The sequence below is a fragment of the Uloborus diversus genome, chromosome 5 (assembly GCF_026930045.1).
Source record: "Uloborus diversus isolate 005 chromosome 5, Udiv.v.3.1, whole genome shotgun sequence".
Lineage (NCBI taxonomy): Eukaryota > Metazoa > Arthropoda > Arachnida > Araneae > Uloboridae > Uloborus > Uloborus diversus.
Genome location: NC_072735.1, coordinates 66,943,136 through 66,960,064, shown reverse-complemented (window position 1 = coordinate 66,960,064; position 16,929 = coordinate 66,943,136). Strand labels below are relative to the sequence as shown.

Genomic DNA, 16,929 nt, shown 5'->3' with positions numbered 1-16,929 from the left:
TGGTGACAAACGTATGCACAGAAGATTTTTATATATTAAGATATGATTATAAAATAAATTATATGCTAGGAAAAAAAATTTAAATTTGAAAATCTCAATGAACATTTGTTGAACCTGAATCTGGTTTATTGTTGATTTCAAGTATACAAGTTAAATAGTACTTCTATATTTTAAATTTACATAAGCAGAGAACTAAATTGTCTTTACAGGAAATAAATATCCTGCTCTTAAAGGCAACTGAAACAATATAAATATGTATAATAGTTTCATTTTAAAAGTACATTTGTTAATGCAAATAACAGTATTTCATTTAAAATGTTATTGCATATATATATATTTTTTTTTCCTTTTTGTAATTGTTTGATTAATAAAATTTCTTAAATGAAAAAGTTAAGTGTTTATAAACTCTTTTGCTAATGGTCATTTCTATAGATGGAACCCGCCATTCCACCGAAGCTCAGACCTGGCTGAATCATGAGCTGTGATTTGGCCTGAAACAACTTATGTTGCGAATTTCATTTTACTATTATTACTCTTAAATTCAAAATTGTACTGATAAATAATAATAGAAATTTATGTTTAATTTTGAAATTTATGTGGATTGAGCCCTTGAAACGAGAATTCAATCAACAATATCAATGAAACGCTTATTAGCGATGTATTCTATTGAAAGTTAAATTACATCATATTTAATTTGTAATTTTATTTAAAAACTTAAGGTTCAACCCAGGAGAACTCGCCAACAGGTCCTGAGTTACCACAGTCACTTGAAATCTTCTATTTGCGATGGTGCAATTCAACTGATTTGAGTCCGAACATGAGTAGCTTACTTTCTAAATGTTTTCTTTCTAAAGCACCTGTTAATAGTTTTCATTTGTTGAAAAACCACATTCATTCTCTAAAAGAAAAAATGCAATTTCAGGCCAAATTTAACTGCGGCTAAATCCAAAAAACCCAAAACTCTTGAGTTAAATGTAAAATATTTACCATCAAGGTTAATTCTGATTATGTCTGACAAATGCATGTGAAATTTAATGTGTATGCATTCTTTTTAGGGTTTTCTTATTTTGAGGAACACTATGTATTTCTTGAAAAATGTTCTGGAATTAATTTTAAAGTCTCCTAAATGATTTTGTATTTGTAAAAATATATTTTTTACAAATTGAAAATTCTAACAAAAGTTCATTGTCAAGTATAAATATCATTAATCAAACAAATAGATGGGGTCATACAGGCACCCCCAAGTGACCTTTTGTGTGCTAAGTAGCAGGAGAGTTCTCTCCTGTTAAAATGAAGCTATATAAAGGAACTTATAACTATGGTGATGTTCTTTATGTATACGAAGATGAATATGTGACTAATGGACATCTTTAAGTAATTTGTTCTAAAATTATATTTTATTTAATAGTAATGCATTTCAGTTTTTAAATAGATGCATTAATCTGTCAACATATTTCAAATTGTGACAATGTTAAATCCTTCTCTAAAAATAAATACTATATGATAGACTGTGGGCTTGTTGACATAGACCTTTGATTTCAAAAAATTCCTTAAAAGGAATTTTTAAGTGCCTATTTTGATCATCAAAACGAGAGAGTACACGACTAGCAAATGTCTCATGCAGTAATTTAACTGTTTCACTCAGGGATGTGCCAGCTGCGCCAATCTCCGATCCTGCGCCAAACTGCTACAGAAGACCGCTAAATGAACTTTTCTGCGCCAAAATCAGACAAACCTGTGCCAAAAGTACGATTTTGCATGTAATGTAGCAGTTTCTTGAGCATATTGGCCAGAATTTGCAGATTATCATCCAAGCTTATGCACTTAGAGCTTGCTTTTACAATTTTTTAACTTAGTTCCGATTTTTTGCGCATTTTAAAATGCGATTGTACTTACTTTTGAAAAACTTGATCGTTTTAATTTATTATGTGATTCTGTTCCTTTGAATTGAAAAATTTTGTGTTGACCATTATTTTCAACCATTTTTATCTTTTGTTTTTAGAAGAAGAGGACTTGTAATTTGTCTTCTTGCCACACCCACTCGAAATTGTCAATCTAGTTGCATCCAAATTAATTTAAGCTAATACCATCTGTAAAAATTAATATTGTTCTCCAGTTTTTAATTTTGGGTTTCTTAAGATTTTAGGACAGAAAATTGATCTCTAATTTTGGTTGGAGACACATAAGATAGCAAAAATCTGTACTAATTGTAATGCTCCGGTAATGAATATGCAGACATTTTAAGTTCTCAGATTCAGGCATTTTTTTCTGTATTCTTAGCCTGTCTTATTTATTTATTTATTCTACATGTATTTTAAAATTCTTTTTCTTATGACATTTCTCAAAACCATTTTTGTTTCAATTTAATTTCATAATTTTGTAAGTAAATATCAAACGGTTAAAAATAAAAGGTTTTAATGTTGCCTTGGTTTGATCTTCAGAATTAGTGTATAACATATATGCCAAAAATATATATCCGGTCAAATGTATGTCAATAACTTACGCATGCCAAAAGAAGGAACAAAAAAGAGAAAAAAATGTTAATTAAAAGCTCTTTTAAACTCATAACTTGTTAAGGTAAAATTCTTAAATTGAACCATTCTTTTTTTAACCTATTTGAATGTGTTTTTGAGCTTTATGTATATACTAGAGGACCCGTTCAAAAATTGAAAAATTTTAATAAACTAGTTCTTGAACCGTTTTGTTGAAAAAAATAAGTAAATAGAAAATGTTTTAAGCTGTGCTTGGTGTTAGAATGCGTATATTTATTACAACTTGATTTATCTAATGCCCACTGAGCAGTTGTTTTATCAACTTTTTTCTCGGGTACTTGAAAGATCTTTATGATTGTATGGTTTGTTCCTTCAGCCATACTCAAAGGATAAAAATATACAATAAATATTATAAGTTTATTTCAGTTTTCTCCTAAGAATAGCTTAAAATAAATATTAATCATTTGAGAGACATAAATAATTAACAAAAATGTTTCCGGTTCGATCTATAGCGACTCTAAACCATTCTCGGATCAACTTAATTACACACAAAAAAATTGATTAAAATCTATCATATTTATGACTACAAACGTCTGCACCGAAGAAATATATATATTAAGATATCTTATGTCGTTTACATGTGTACGTAAAGCAAACAAATTTTAAAAAATAGGTATCAAAGCACTAATTTAAATGTGCACAAAATTAGTGATGTGATGAGCTAAGTAAATATGTGAACTAAATTTAAACCAGTGTAAGGAAAATGTAGAGCAGGACATGACTTGTCTTCTGTTTAAAATATTAAGACAAATAAATAATAATAAATGTAACCAATAGAGCATCAGTTAGTAGTTGAAGTTATGGCGTTGCATCCTTTATCTCCTTTTTATTGTTTTATCATGTCACACATGTTTCTGTGCATGAAATATACATAGTTGTTCCAAAATGATGCAAAATTTAAATTTTTGATGCAGCAAGCTGCTCCAAAATTGCAATTTTCCTGCTCCCAACATTGCTCCAAAAGAGAGCTTTTGTCGGCACATCCCTACTGGCTGTATGGCACTGTCTTGTTAAAACTACATATTGGCTACATTCAATAGCATCCAATTCCGGCAGAAAGAAATATGGCATGTTGCGATATCAAGCAACAGTAAGTTTTACTGCTTTACTAGCCTCAACTTACATTATTATTGAAACATTGTTCAGTAATGAAAGCACGTATCATATTACGCTTCATTTTTCAACCCAAAACTCTCCCACATTGTTCTATCTTCAGGGTTGCCTACAATTTACTCCAAAAATGGCGGCAAATTCAAATTTTGGGACACCCTTTACATGTAATTTAAGTTTAGGATTATTTTCTAAAATGAAATTTTCGTCGTAATGTACTTCTCTAAAACTAGATTTAATTGTATATGTAACACAAGTCAAAATCGGGGAAAAGAAACAACCTACCAAGGAGTTGTGTTAAAATTTTAATCAAACATCAAAAATGTAATACAATTCAAAATATGATATGAAAGGTAACAAATTATGGTAATGCAAGACATTCGCTCATATGGCACAATTTTATAGTTACTGATAAACTGCTAATCTATTTTCTTTTAAACACTTTAAAATTCTTTTGAGTATTAAACATATATACATACTAGCAAGCACATGCATATTCCAAATTACTTTTATTACAAAATGGTTTCCTGCGTAGGAAGTAATTGCTGTAACAAACATGTTTTAAAACATCTCTCAAAAAATGAACTGCTTTTTCAATGTTCCTTATACTTAACAATCAAGATTTAAACCTTTATAACTATTCCCATTTATCTACTATGTCTTTAATTTTGAATCTCTAAAAATTCTAAGAAAAACTTAGGGGAGATTAAATAGCATTTTTACATTATCATTTCCTCGTGTTCCAGAAACAAAACTTATATTTAACTTTATTATTTTATTTCATTTTTCATTTCATTCCTACAGTTTTTTCTGCCAAAAAAAATGGCGAAAAATAAATATAGTTAAGATCATTAAGTAAAAGGTTAAATAATAAAAATTAAGCATAGGTAAGCATAAGTTGGTTAATATTTCTCAGCTTACTTTTTTCTTTTTGGCATCAGCAGAAAACAATCCTGATCTGCATCCTCTGCAGATCAGGATTGTTTTCTTACAAAAATGAGTCATGAGTAACATTTATCATCACTTAATTACAATATTTAAAAGGACAAACAATTACTTGAATTATCTGTAAGGGGGGAAAAAACCCTTTAAAAAATTAGAATGTGGTAAAAAATAGCTAAAACCATTTCACTAAATAGAAAAGCAAGATGTAACAGATTATAAATGAAAGTGCACTCCAGTGTTTCTAACCTTCAGGAAATAATATGAGAACTAGTCCAAGTTTTTCACAGACTGAAGCCCTTCCACCAGACCAGCGGATGAAAAATCCCTGGGTTTTAATATGCCGTTAAAATTTTTCTGAAATGGGAGGAATTGATACCAAAAATTAAATGTAACTTATAAAATTCTTTAACAGGACTTACTTTTCATGGAAACTTCTGTTTTAAAAATACTGATACTTGCATTACAAACATAAGTAGTTTGTAAGAGATCAGGAAAAAATAAGCATGGCATTGATTTCAAAATACTCATGAAATTAAGGGCTATGCAAAATGAGGTATCTGTTCAAATATGAACGACATTTCGAGTAAACTTGCAGAAAACTGACATTTTTACTGTTTTGGAAAGTAATATAATTATACATTGTATCCTTTACTTTCTTGCATGCAGTCATTACATCTAACGAATATGCAAAACAATATAAAAATGCAAGCACCATGAATTTTTTTTATCAGCCACTGAATTAAAAGTTATAATTTCTTAATGTGAAAAAAATTTAAAAAGAAAAAAGTTATATTTTGGGATGTGTGTTTGTTTGTGGGAACCGTGTTATCAGCTTATAACTTGCATTGAGTTTTTCCAAAAACAGAAGAAAAAAAAATGGATTTCAACATTATTCTGAAATTGTAACTCTAAGACTTCAAATATTAGGCATTTTCAATAGTTACTGTGCAAAATCTACTGTGCTCAATCAATAAAATTTCAGCTCACGTTTACTGTATGTGCATAAAAATCAAGGTCGACAAGAAATCTCAGTTTCAAATTTCATAAAATTATTTATTAAGGTGCTGGTGAGACTTGAATAAACTAATTTGTAATAATAATTTAAACAATTTGGGTTTGTATTTGTGTGGGTTAAAGTGTGATTCCTTATCCATAACATAATTTACCATTATTATCAGTTACCATCATAGTAAGATAAAAATATGTAATAACTGCACTCTAAAACTATTTGCGGCTATGAAAAAAAATAAACAGTTAATAGGCAAAATTTTTATTTATACAATGCCTTTGCTTTCAATCATGTATCCATGGCAGCAAAAGGTGAACTTTTTCATTACTTTGTCTACCTATTTTGAAAATAATCAATGTTTAATATCCGGCAATGCACATATCTAAGGCAAATGTACCTGCATTGTAGCAGATGTATTCTTGCACAGCGTGCACGTCTATATTATCTACCTATGGTTACCATATCATATATCAGGAAAGAAATTATCATTATATACAGAATTTTGCAGATAAAAATTAAACAAATTAGTCATTTATTTTATTAAATTGCTTTTGGTATGTTTTACTTTATTTTTATTCATTTAAATTAATAATTGTCCGAAATGAAGATAAATATAGGATGTTAAGCAGACATGCATTTATTTACTTTCAACAAAAGACCTAAACAGATAAAACATTTTCTATTTATATTATTTCAATTTAAAAAAGATATTACTTTTAAAAAAATGTTAACGAACTACATCTGTTGTGATAAAAAAAAATGTTAGTAATTTGTTTTTCTGTTATTAGTGAAAATAAGTTCACTAATAACAATTTTTCACAATATTTGGAAGTTTTCTTTTTTGAGCATCTATGTTGACAAAACAAGTATGCTTCCATTTTTATTTTAAAAAGTTATAAAACATTCAGTAACACTAAAATACAAACATAATATAGTAAGAAAATACATGAATGTTTATTGGAAAACAGCAAATAAGTCATTTTAGGTCAAAGTAAATTATTAAAATTTTGGAATTTCCAATAAAAAGCAAGACTATACTACTTTTTCTAAAGTTCTTGACTTTTAGATTCATAGTTAATTTGAAAGGAAAAATATTCCTGCACATAATCAAGGTTTACAAATAGCTTTAAGTAAAATTTATTGTAGTTACATAGTTAAAGCAAATTAACTACATTCACTCATAAGATATATATATATATTTTACATTAAGTGCTTCAAATATAATCTCTTATAACCTTAAACCAAAAAAAAAAAAATCAAGGATATAATATTACTTTTTTTCAGGTAAAGCTCTTTCACCAGTTTGTTTGAAATTGATACAAATCTTTATCTATAATTTTAACAAATGCTGTAACAACAAGTAACAGTAAATAACAATTGTTGAACGAAGAAAATTAAACACATACAGAATTAACAAACAAAATTTTATAAAAACACAACATAATTTTAAACTGCTTTGTACTGAAATATATATTAAAAAATAGGTGCATAAATATATAACATATATACAAATTACAGAAATTTATACACACATGCGTATATGTTTCTATATTGAATATTCTTTGAATATATATAAATGAAGTTGGGGAAAAATTTTAATAGCCTAATAATCATAATTAGAAATAATTGGTCATTAGTTTAACGTTGCAACCAAGTATTCCATTTTGATTCCCTAGTTTTCGAACCTAGATGTAAAATTCCATACCAAAAAGTTCAATACCCTAAGAGTAAAGGAATACAAATACACATTTTTCCTTCTCAATTTTGATTTTTAAAATATATGTATTTTTAACATGTGTTATCTTGCATATGTATTTGTTATTTTATGGATTTTTATTACTAATTATAAAATTCCTTGCATGGAAATAACAACTAAATTTGTACATTAAATCTGAGTATTTGTTTCTGATAAATTATGCTGTATTTTGAGTAATTTGGTAAAGGATCAGTTTTTAGTTTTAAAACAGGCCCTACAAAAGTTCTTGATAATGTTGCAGTGAAATACATGAATATACAGAGATTTAGTTATGTTTGGGGTTGCCAGTGACATGCTAACCCATCATCCCCCAAAATTGAAAAGTTGAAGCCCATATATTCTGCCGGACAGGTAAACTTGGGTCCTAAATAACTTTCTACTTAATTCTTCCTTTCTAATTTAATAACTTGAAAATCACCTGTCAAGGAATGATGGGTGAAAAATTCTTCTAGATTAGAACAAAGCAATTTTCTGTTTGATATTTTGATAGTTGTTATTTTAACCCTGGCTCCAGTGGATTAACCACTTCTTCATTTTTTCACTATTCTAAACCAGTAAAACAGTTAAGTTGGGGATCTAGTTCAGCTTTGTCAAAATAAAGCATTTCCCTTGCATGTCAAGCATTGCCAAAATATATTAAATTATAAATAACTTACTGAATTTTTGGTAATTCAACAATGAAAAAAATGCAGTCACGCATGTTTTGGCGTAAGTTTCATTGTTGTTGGCGTCAGAGCACTATTTGATCAGTGATTTTGGCTATAATATATATGAGGATTGTTGCCCGTAGTTCAGCCAGTCTGATCTTATGCACAGCTAACTTTGTATGTTCCAACTCATTCCAATAAAACTAAATTTTGAAAGTAAAGTGGTGAAAAGGAAATTAAAGAAAGGGGGAGGGGGCTCACAACAGAACCAAGCAATACAAGAGGGTTATTGTACTAAAAATGATTAAAGGGAAGTAATCAGTTTACTTTGGTAGGGAGTATATCAAAGATCAAATATAAAATAAGTGTTTCCAGAACAATGTTTAGTTCTTTCCAGGATACCAAAAACTGCTTTTACAACTGGATGCACTCATTTTCTACTTGGCACTTTTAAAATTCTATATTACTAACATTACCTAATATTTATTAAAATTTTAATTGATATAAATGAAGTATTAAAATAATTACATATGGATAAAATCTTACAAATAGTCTTAAAACTGTAACAAATTAATGATTTACCCATTTAATTTAATATTTATTGTATTATTTTGAAGAGTTTATCACATGCTTTGTACAATATATATTTTCATGAAGTTAAAAACATTCGACAACTATTTTAAATTTTGGACACCATTTTGCCTAAAAGAGCTCAGGTTTATAATACGCTTGTGTCATTGTAGAAGCATAAAAAATATATGTTGAATGAGACTCAGCAGCAACCCTGTGTTGTATGTATTTACAATTGTTTTTTAATACAAAATATTGAAAAGTACTAAGTTTGTCTTTTCGCTTCTTGGGCTTTTTCATAATGTCTTGCCCACAGAATAAAAATTACAATAGTCACTGATATACTAAAAAGTACTAATAAAAACACATGAACTGACCAGTACTCAGGCAGTGGATATTTAGATTGCATGAACTCTCGTCTTGTACTCATGTCTATGATTGCAGCACTCATTTGATGGTGAGTAGCTAAAATACCTGAAATGTGAAGCAATTGATGACTGTTGCCCAAAAAGTCAAACTTACCAGGAGCAAGTCTTTCAGGCAGATGAGAGGCATAAAAAAATCCAATGCAAAATGAGAAGAAAAACTGCAAGCTGTAGTGCTCCGATGCTTCCGGAAGTAGATCCTTGCTATGAGATAATCGATATATTACAGGTATGCTGTCCCACACCCATGGCAAAGCAAATGCTCCGAGGCGGAATATCTTAATCCAAAATAAACTTGTCAGGAAGCGGGAGAAGCATGCTGATGTTGAGCATGTAATACATAAAAACACCAAAACTTCCATAAAAAACATGCCAAAGATGCTGTCTTGTAGTTCTTCAGGAAAAGCATAGGCCTTGATCAGAATTCCAGCTCCATACCCGTATAAGCTCAGACCTCCGTAGTCGAGGAAAAACCACACATGGCGAGCCATGTCTGATGTGCTGCAGAATGTGTGGGCTAAAGCACTTATTAAAGGATACAAACATATTGTAAACATGTAAATCACAAATGGCCAGTAGTATGGGTCTGTGATGACTTTTAAAATATCCCAAAACGTCAGTAGTTGGTATATAAAATAAAAAGTAGGAATAAAATGTGTCCAAAAGTTTAGTGTTTCATTTGATGCTACAAACACACTTAGAGCACAATCTTTTACAGAACTAGAAGGAGAACGGTAACCTGTGAGAATGGCAACTTCTCGTAAGTGAGGAGGTATTTCATCATCTTTAAATAAGGATATATCAGGTGTTGCTCGAAGTATATGACTCATTTTCTGACGATAAGTTTGGAGAAATACAAAACTACCGAAAAAATATTGATGTCAGTATCACACAAACAAGCAATTTCATTCAGTTAACAGGTATCAGAGCATTAGAAACGAAATGAAAAAAAAAATAATTTTTTAAAAACTAAGACCATGAACTATTTTACTTCTTTTGTGATAAATATATCATAACTAGCCGCCTGCGGCGACCAGCTGGTCCGCCTTTTTACTCAATTCGCCTTTTTGTGCCAGGGTTACCGCATTCGGCGGCTGATTAGACAATTTAGCGACGGTATTAATCAATGTTTTTCTCTATATCAATATTATCATTCGCTTTTTACGCTAATGTTGGCTTCTTCGGCGGCTGCTTAAATAAATTTTGTGTTGAATAAAGTATTTTCTAGATCTATCTCCCGTTATGTCCTTTGTAATATTTTAAAGGGGGGGGAGGCACAAAGGGACTCTTCATGCAAATTTTGTCGGAAAATAACAAAAAGCACTTCCACTTTTATGTGAAAGCATTGTTTTTTCAAAGTCATGGTGTGTGTTTGTGTGTGGGGGGGGGGGATCATTGATCCCCCGTTGAAATTCCTCTATTTCTTACTGTCCATCTACTGTATCCACCTCTATATTTGTCCATATATAGGCCCTCTTTCTCTCTATCTATACGATCCATGCATATCTACCTCTGATAGTAATTAAAAATCCTTTTCTATGTAAAAAAATAAGAAAAAAAACATTTTTTGCTCAATATCATCTCTCTATCTACCAAACCTAACCACCAATCCCTACAAAAATCATGCAAAATACCGCAGGCTTTATTTATTTACTTAAAATTGCACGCAAAAAAAAGGCTCTAAGTACCCATAAATATAGCAAAACGTCCAGAAAAAAAAAAGTTGGGAAAATCAAGATATGAAATCTTTGAACGTTGAAAAAAAAAGTGAAGAGAAAGCAAACGATTTCAGTTAGGTCACGTGATTAGGAAGTGCGGAACTCGGCCGGCAATGCTTACAGGTCGCGTCGTCTTTTGCATTTAAAAAATTGTAATAAAAAGACTTTTGCGTATTTTTAAAAACTTTTTTCTTCTGAAGGGGGCGGAATGTTTTTACTATTACCAACTAAAATTTTGGAATTGAGGGCTCAACACTTTTTGCAGGATGGGTTTCAAAAAAAAAACTAAACCCAGAAAAAAATACAAAAATTCCTCTATCTTCAAAATTTTTTCATTCATCCTATTTAAAATTAAATTTCCTACACTATAGTACAAAAAATATTTGTGTGGTGCGATTGGTTCGGGGTCTGTGAGGTAAAAAGTGCAAAAAAACGCTTAAAACATTAAATAACTTTTTTTCTAATTAAAATATCAAAAATCGAAGCCCGAGGTGCACAACTTCAGCAAAAACTACAACTGTATACAAAATTTCATCTTTCTAGGCCTTACCGTTTTCCCGGGATGCGCGCCACACACACACACAATCTTATTTTATTATATGTATAGATAAACAGAGTCTTAATTTCTTTTTTAATGCACTTGATACTTTTAACTCCTTAAAATTATCTATTTCAAATAATTCTAAGGAGTTAAATGAATTAATTAACCAATGTTTTGATGCACAAAAATTTCAAATTACTGCAGACATGTGTTTTGGTGTTACAAGGAACACCTTTTTCAATGCAAAGAAGTGTGAGCTTTTAGATGAAAAGTCATCCGAGGAAAGCAAAACGTTGGTTAATTGATTCATTTAATTTTCAAGCACAAAAAGGTATTTATTTGTTAAAAGGTATAGATAAAAAAACAAATAGCTATCTTCATTTGATGGCAATAGCTGTTTTTTAATTTTAGGTATAAGTAGGTCAGTTTTAATACAAATGAATGATTAAAACTGAATTTAAAGTTTCCCCTCTCTCCAGCTACAACCACCAATCCTCCAACTATAATTCTTGGAAACAGTTGTACCACTATTTCCCAGAATCATAATTTTCATACTTTTTGGAAGCAAAATTCTTTGGCGGTTTTCCATGTTAATTAATCAGCTTAGAGCCAAAATAATTTCTAAAATGAAATCAATTGGAATGAAGGAAAAAACATTGATAATAAAGCAATCCAAACTAATGGATCCATTCAGCTTACTCTTAAAATTAGGATAACTCTTCTAAACATGCAATAATTTTTTTAAGATTTGTAAACACATTATAATGTTTAGATAAGATGTGATTTTGTTCTGTTATATGCTGAACAATTACTTTTCTCAACTATATTAATCAAGGTGTATAAGAAAAACTGCAAATTTTTATTTTGTTCTAATTTTGGAGTAAAAGCAATGTTGCAAGAGTCTGAAAATCTTTTACACACAGAGAAAGAGGACTCAATGTAGTTTTAGTTTTGCTAGTTGAATTTAATATTACATTATGCAGTATGGTTAAATTTAGAACAACATCAATGATTTTGTTTAAAAAACTACTTGATTCAAATCAATTGATTTTTAAAAAAATCACTTGATTTAAATCATGATTTTAATTCCTGATTTAAATCAACAAACCCTGCAATTTAAATCAACAAATTTTCCTTTGAGTGGGTAAACAGATTTTTTTCTAGAAGGTACAGAAAGGATATTTACAAAAGTATCTATATATCTTTTGCATTGAAAAGGATTTCGTTTTAATCCTAAAACATGTTTCTACAATTCTTTACCTCTGAACCAGACTGACGTAAGTTCAGATATGGTGATTATCAGTTAATTAGTATGTAGAATCCTATTCTGTATCGAGGCATTTGAAAGTGATTCTAAAAAAATATAATTCTTTACCAGTGTTAAAAGAGCGTGTATCTAATCTTTTGCATGCGCCAGTCAAAAGTTTTTCCTCTCTCCTCTAAAGTTGTGATTATGTGACTAACATTGTTCTGGCTCTGAGGTACAGAATTTGTTATCATTTTTTTTCCTGTGTTTCCATCATTGTGTGAAAAGTTCCATTTGTTTTTTAAAAAAAATTGAATAACTCAATAGCCACAAATCAGAGAAGGTATCAGATAATACAATCAATTGATAAACAAAAATAAAATGATATGAACAAATTTAGACACAAAATTAAGGTTTTTTTTGTGAACACTTTTGTGAAAGGTACCTTAATTGACCCATTATTTAATATTTCAGCTAAAATTTATAATAGTTTAAAAATACCCAAGAGAACTTCAAAAAAGAAAATGCTAAAATGAACCTTAAAGTGTTACAAACCTTTTTCAAATATAAATGTATTCTAGTTTTTGCAAGCAATCTTTCACTTTACAATTTTTTAACTATATTTAAAGGTCCTTAAAAAGTGATGTAAAATTTATAGCATCAATCAATTAACCTTGTCAGCACTATAAATATAAAGTTACAATATCTCAATAGAACAACACTATAGCCAATTTGCATTTCATAAGATTTAATTTAGAGGTTTTTGAATAGAGAATGACTATTATGATGAAAATAATATATGTATTGTATGTATGCATATTAAATTTTTCACAGCATAAAAAAAGCAGATATTTTTCCTCTTTTTTTAGTTTTCAATACTTAAAATAACTATAAACTAGCTTTAGCTTTAAATATTTCTTTCTGGCTAAATGCAAAAAAAACACTATTTATTTTTTATAAATTAACTGTGGAAAATTAATAATGAAAAAAAATCATCATTGATTTTCGACATAGTAAAAAAATTAACGCATAAGGTAGAGAACAATGACTTAACAAAATGTAAAAATAACTAAACTTTATGCACACACATATTCACTCATAAATTAGAGAAAAATTTATCACCAAATGTTTAATATTTGTATGGACTTTTCTATAAAAATGCAATTTTCAGAACTTTTGAAAATATAATTATTTCATAAACATTTCTAAATAAAAATTTATTCAGCTATTTGTTAACACAATAAGATAACATTGAAACATTTTTACTCATTTTTTGTTCAAATTTTATAAATCACAACCTTTTATGATTTGTAAAGTGTATCAGAGCAATAATATGTTTTGATAAAAATGTAAACAAAAACTCTAGAGAAACTTACTTTCTAGCTTCAGGATTTAAACATAGTTTTGATATAAACAAATTAAACTTTGTTTGGACATCTGAAAATAAAAATCAGATACAAAAAGCATTAAAAACTAATAATGCACACAAAAGTCATTTTTATAACTATCACTCTGACATTTAACAAAATTTCATTTTTATGATGTTTTCTTTAAAATAAATCCTAAAACTTAATATTTTTAATTATAAAAATTTCATCAAATTACAAAGCAAATTTTCATTTAAAAAAAATCAAGATATAGGGAATAAAAATTACAGCCAAAGCTGTGTGGGGTCTTTAAAATCCCTTCTCCACACAGAAAACGTAACGCGCCGTTGTCATCCATACTTCTGAACAGCCGAAGTGACTCGCCCATTGATCGTATTCCGCATGGGCAAGTTATTTTGAAAACATTGCGCAAGGACATTGTTTCCTTAACGTTTCCTAACCACTCGTCTGCAAGAATGACTAGACTAGACTTGCACGTGAATTTCCAGACGGATTTTCTTCTTCAAATCATTCATATGAAACACTGAACTGATTGAAGCAAAAAAAAAAAAGTGCTCCAGATGTTGCATTTAATTAAATCGCTACTATATATTTAAAATCAAAACAATACATTTTCATAGTAAATATCATATTGGCTGAGAAAATTAAAACACTACACACGATAAACAAAACAAAAGAACTTATGTATACACTACAAGGAAATATGTAAATGGGAGTACCTTGTAGAGCACATTGGATTTATTTACATTGGCATTCACACACAAAAAACTTGGGGACAGACACAAGGGAGGTCCGCTAATACTTGCTTCAACACTTACAAATCCAAGCTCCCAAGACTGCTGGAATGAGTTTTTTCACTCGGATTGAAATTTTGCTATCCATTTTCGAATATGTCTTTCTTCCCGTTGACGAAGAAAAAAAAAACTTCACAACGCCAACTTAAACCCTACCCAATTCCACCGCATTTCGCCCTCGGATCCTTCCTCTCTTTCTCTTGTTTCTAGGCTGATGAACGGAGCATGTGCTTGCTCCGTGCTCAACCAAACATTCCTTCCCCCACACTCCGCTAATATTTATGGACCTTAGCGCCATCTATTGCTGGATTGAAAAACCCGTGAGAGCTTCATTCATGATCTTTTTCGTGCTCGTTTTTCAAAACTCTAAATAAATATTTTTGATTTTTCTTTCTGCACGCCATAGTAAAAATAATTCATTCCCCTAACAAAAATTTTAGACGAGCTCGTTTGAGACTAAACTGGTGAATAAATTGTAAATATATATATTTTTTTTAAAATCCATTTCCATAAACTTGATCCACACTAAGAAGTATGAAATAAAATACGTCTTTTTTACTATATATGATTTCTTAATAACAACGCTCAAAAATTAGTTAATCTTAACATCTTTTTTAGGTTAATTCTAAAGCTGCTAATAAAATTTAAATTAAAAATTGAGAGAAGAAATATAGGCAGAAAAGAAATTGCTATTCGTACAAAGCTGTATACCTCCTATTTCTTCTCTCAAATTTGAAATTAAATCTTATTGACTACTTTACAATTAATGTACAAAGATATTAAGATTAAATGCATTTTTTGCTTGAAGTGTTGTTATCGAGAAATCATATATACTTATTTTTTTCATACTTTTTTGTGTAAACTAGCTAAAAGAAATAGTATTTAGATTGAAAAAAAAAACATTTTTAAGCCTTCGTTTTTACCTTTTTCGTTTTGAAGTTTATTTAAGGTTAATGTTTTGAAATTTAAAACATATTCACCTGTTACTTATCCTTCTTCTAAAAAATAATGTAAAACGAATAATAAATAAATGAAAATAAAAAAGAAAAGATATTCACTTTCGTTTTAATATAAAGGTAATATGCCTAAAGACAGAGAAACTACCTCATATTTACCGCTCAAAATATTACTGGTTTGTATGCTCGAATTTAAAAACAATGTTGAACAAGTATATAGTAAAAAACAAAAACTATTAACAACGCTTTTGAACCGATGACTTGAATGAAAGAAAGCTTCGAAAAAATGAATTATTTGAAAAGTTTCAAATGCTCAAAATAAAAATCTATGCTTGTTTAATTTTAGCCTCGAAATTAGTTTCTAACTTTATTAACATAACCAATTTAATAATACTATTATTTTTCATTGGTTGTGGCAACAATTAAAAAGTGGAATCGGCTAGCATTATCACAGAGAAAGTAACTTAATAAATAATATTTAAATATATGTGCTTCTCTAAACTTTTTTTTAACGTTTTTGAATACCCTTGAAGGGTTATATATTAACCCTTTGAGTAAAATATTGAAATTTGCGGTGTTAAAAAAATTTAAATTAAACAATAACTTGTTTTGGCGAATATCAAAATTTCGATGTTTCAATAACATCAAAATATATAATTCATAAATTATTTGTATTCGATAATCCTCATATATATTTAATAGCCAATGATCGAGTAACGCGTTGAAACTCGCGCCACGGCATGATAATTTGATATTATGTTTTGGGAATGTTTAACATGCAAGGAAAGGCTTTATCGTGACAAGGCTGAACTCTATCCGGTAACTTAACTGTTTTATTGGTAAGACTCATTTCAGAGGAATGAAGAAACGAAAAAATGGTCAACAATGTATACTACCTACTGGAGTTTAGGGTAGGGTTAATCCACTGGAGTGAGGGTTACAATTTCAACTATCAAAATATCACCAAACAGACAATGGCTTCGTTCAAATGTAGAAGCAATTTCCAACTGTCATACCTTGATGGGCGACTTTCTAGTTTATGAAATAAACTTGAACTTGGGCATAAGCACATGGCTGCGAAAGCAAAGGGATGTAAGTGGCCTTTTTTTTTAATTTCTCAAGAAAAACGCATTTGAAGTTCAGATGCTAGGTAGGCTCTCATTGATTTTGTTCTCTAAATGATAATGTACAGCAGAACCTACTAGGACTACTAGTACTATCTTTTTCACCAACGCAGAGGAGAATTTTTCCTACCCTTTGTACAGGTTATCT

The 16,929-nt window shown here is 29.5% G+C and overlaps 2 protein-coding genes across 6 annotated transcripts in view; one reads left to right on the top strand and one right to left on the bottom strand.

The window, feature by feature from the left end:
• Window positions 1–2,422, top strand: part of LOC129223411 (calcyclin-binding protein-like) — a 29,560-nt gene extending 27,138 nt beyond the window's left edge. Inside the window, exon 7 of one of the 3 annotated variants that reach the window (XM_054858007.1) lies at window positions 2,003–2,422. The gene's annotated coding sequence lies outside the window, so the exon portion shown is untranslated. Of the gene's footprint in view, window positions 1–432 lie in introns of all 3 variants that reach the window. The other 2 variants (XM_054858006.1, XM_054858005.1) reach the window with 2 other exon arrangements.
• A 1,388-nt stretch (window positions 2,423–3,810) lies between these two features.
• LOC129221858 (membrane progestin receptor gamma-like) lies at window positions 3,811–14,895 on the bottom strand. 3 transcript variants are annotated; one of them, XM_054856208.1, is made up of 3 exons: window positions 14,726–14,895; window positions 13,896–13,956; window positions 3,811–9,875 (listed from the first exon to the last, which is right to left on the bottom strand). In XM_054856208.1, exons 1-3 carry the CDS (start codon window positions 14,787–14,789, stop codon window positions 8,855–8,857), a joined length of 1,146 nt encoding a protein of 381 aa, XP_054712183.1. In that variant the 5' UTR covers window positions 14,790–14,895; the 3' UTR covers window positions 3,811–8,854. The 3 variants fall into 3 exon arrangements, with proteins under 3 accessions (XP_054712183.1, XP_054712184.1, XP_054712185.1); XM_054856209.1 differs by having other exon boundaries at window positions 14,627–14,853; XM_054856210.1 differs by lacking the exon at window positions 14,726–14,895 and adding an exon at window positions 14,175–14,227.
• Window positions 14,896–16,929: the final 2,034 nt, after the last annotated feature.

Coding starts and splice junctions, on each gene's coding strand:
- LOC129221858 (XM_054856208.1), bottom strand. CDS start 14,789: ATGGATAGCAAAATTTCAATCCGAGTGAAAAAACTCATTCCAGCAGTC. Junction 13,957..14,725: donor AGTCTTGGGAGCTTGGATTT/GTAAGTGTTGAA, acceptor TTTTATTTTCAG/ATGTCCAAACAAAGTTTAAT. Junction 9,876..13,895: donor TTAAATCCTGAAGCTAGAAA/GTAAGTTTCTCT, acceptor TTTTTTCGGTAG/TTTTGTATTTCTCCAAACTT.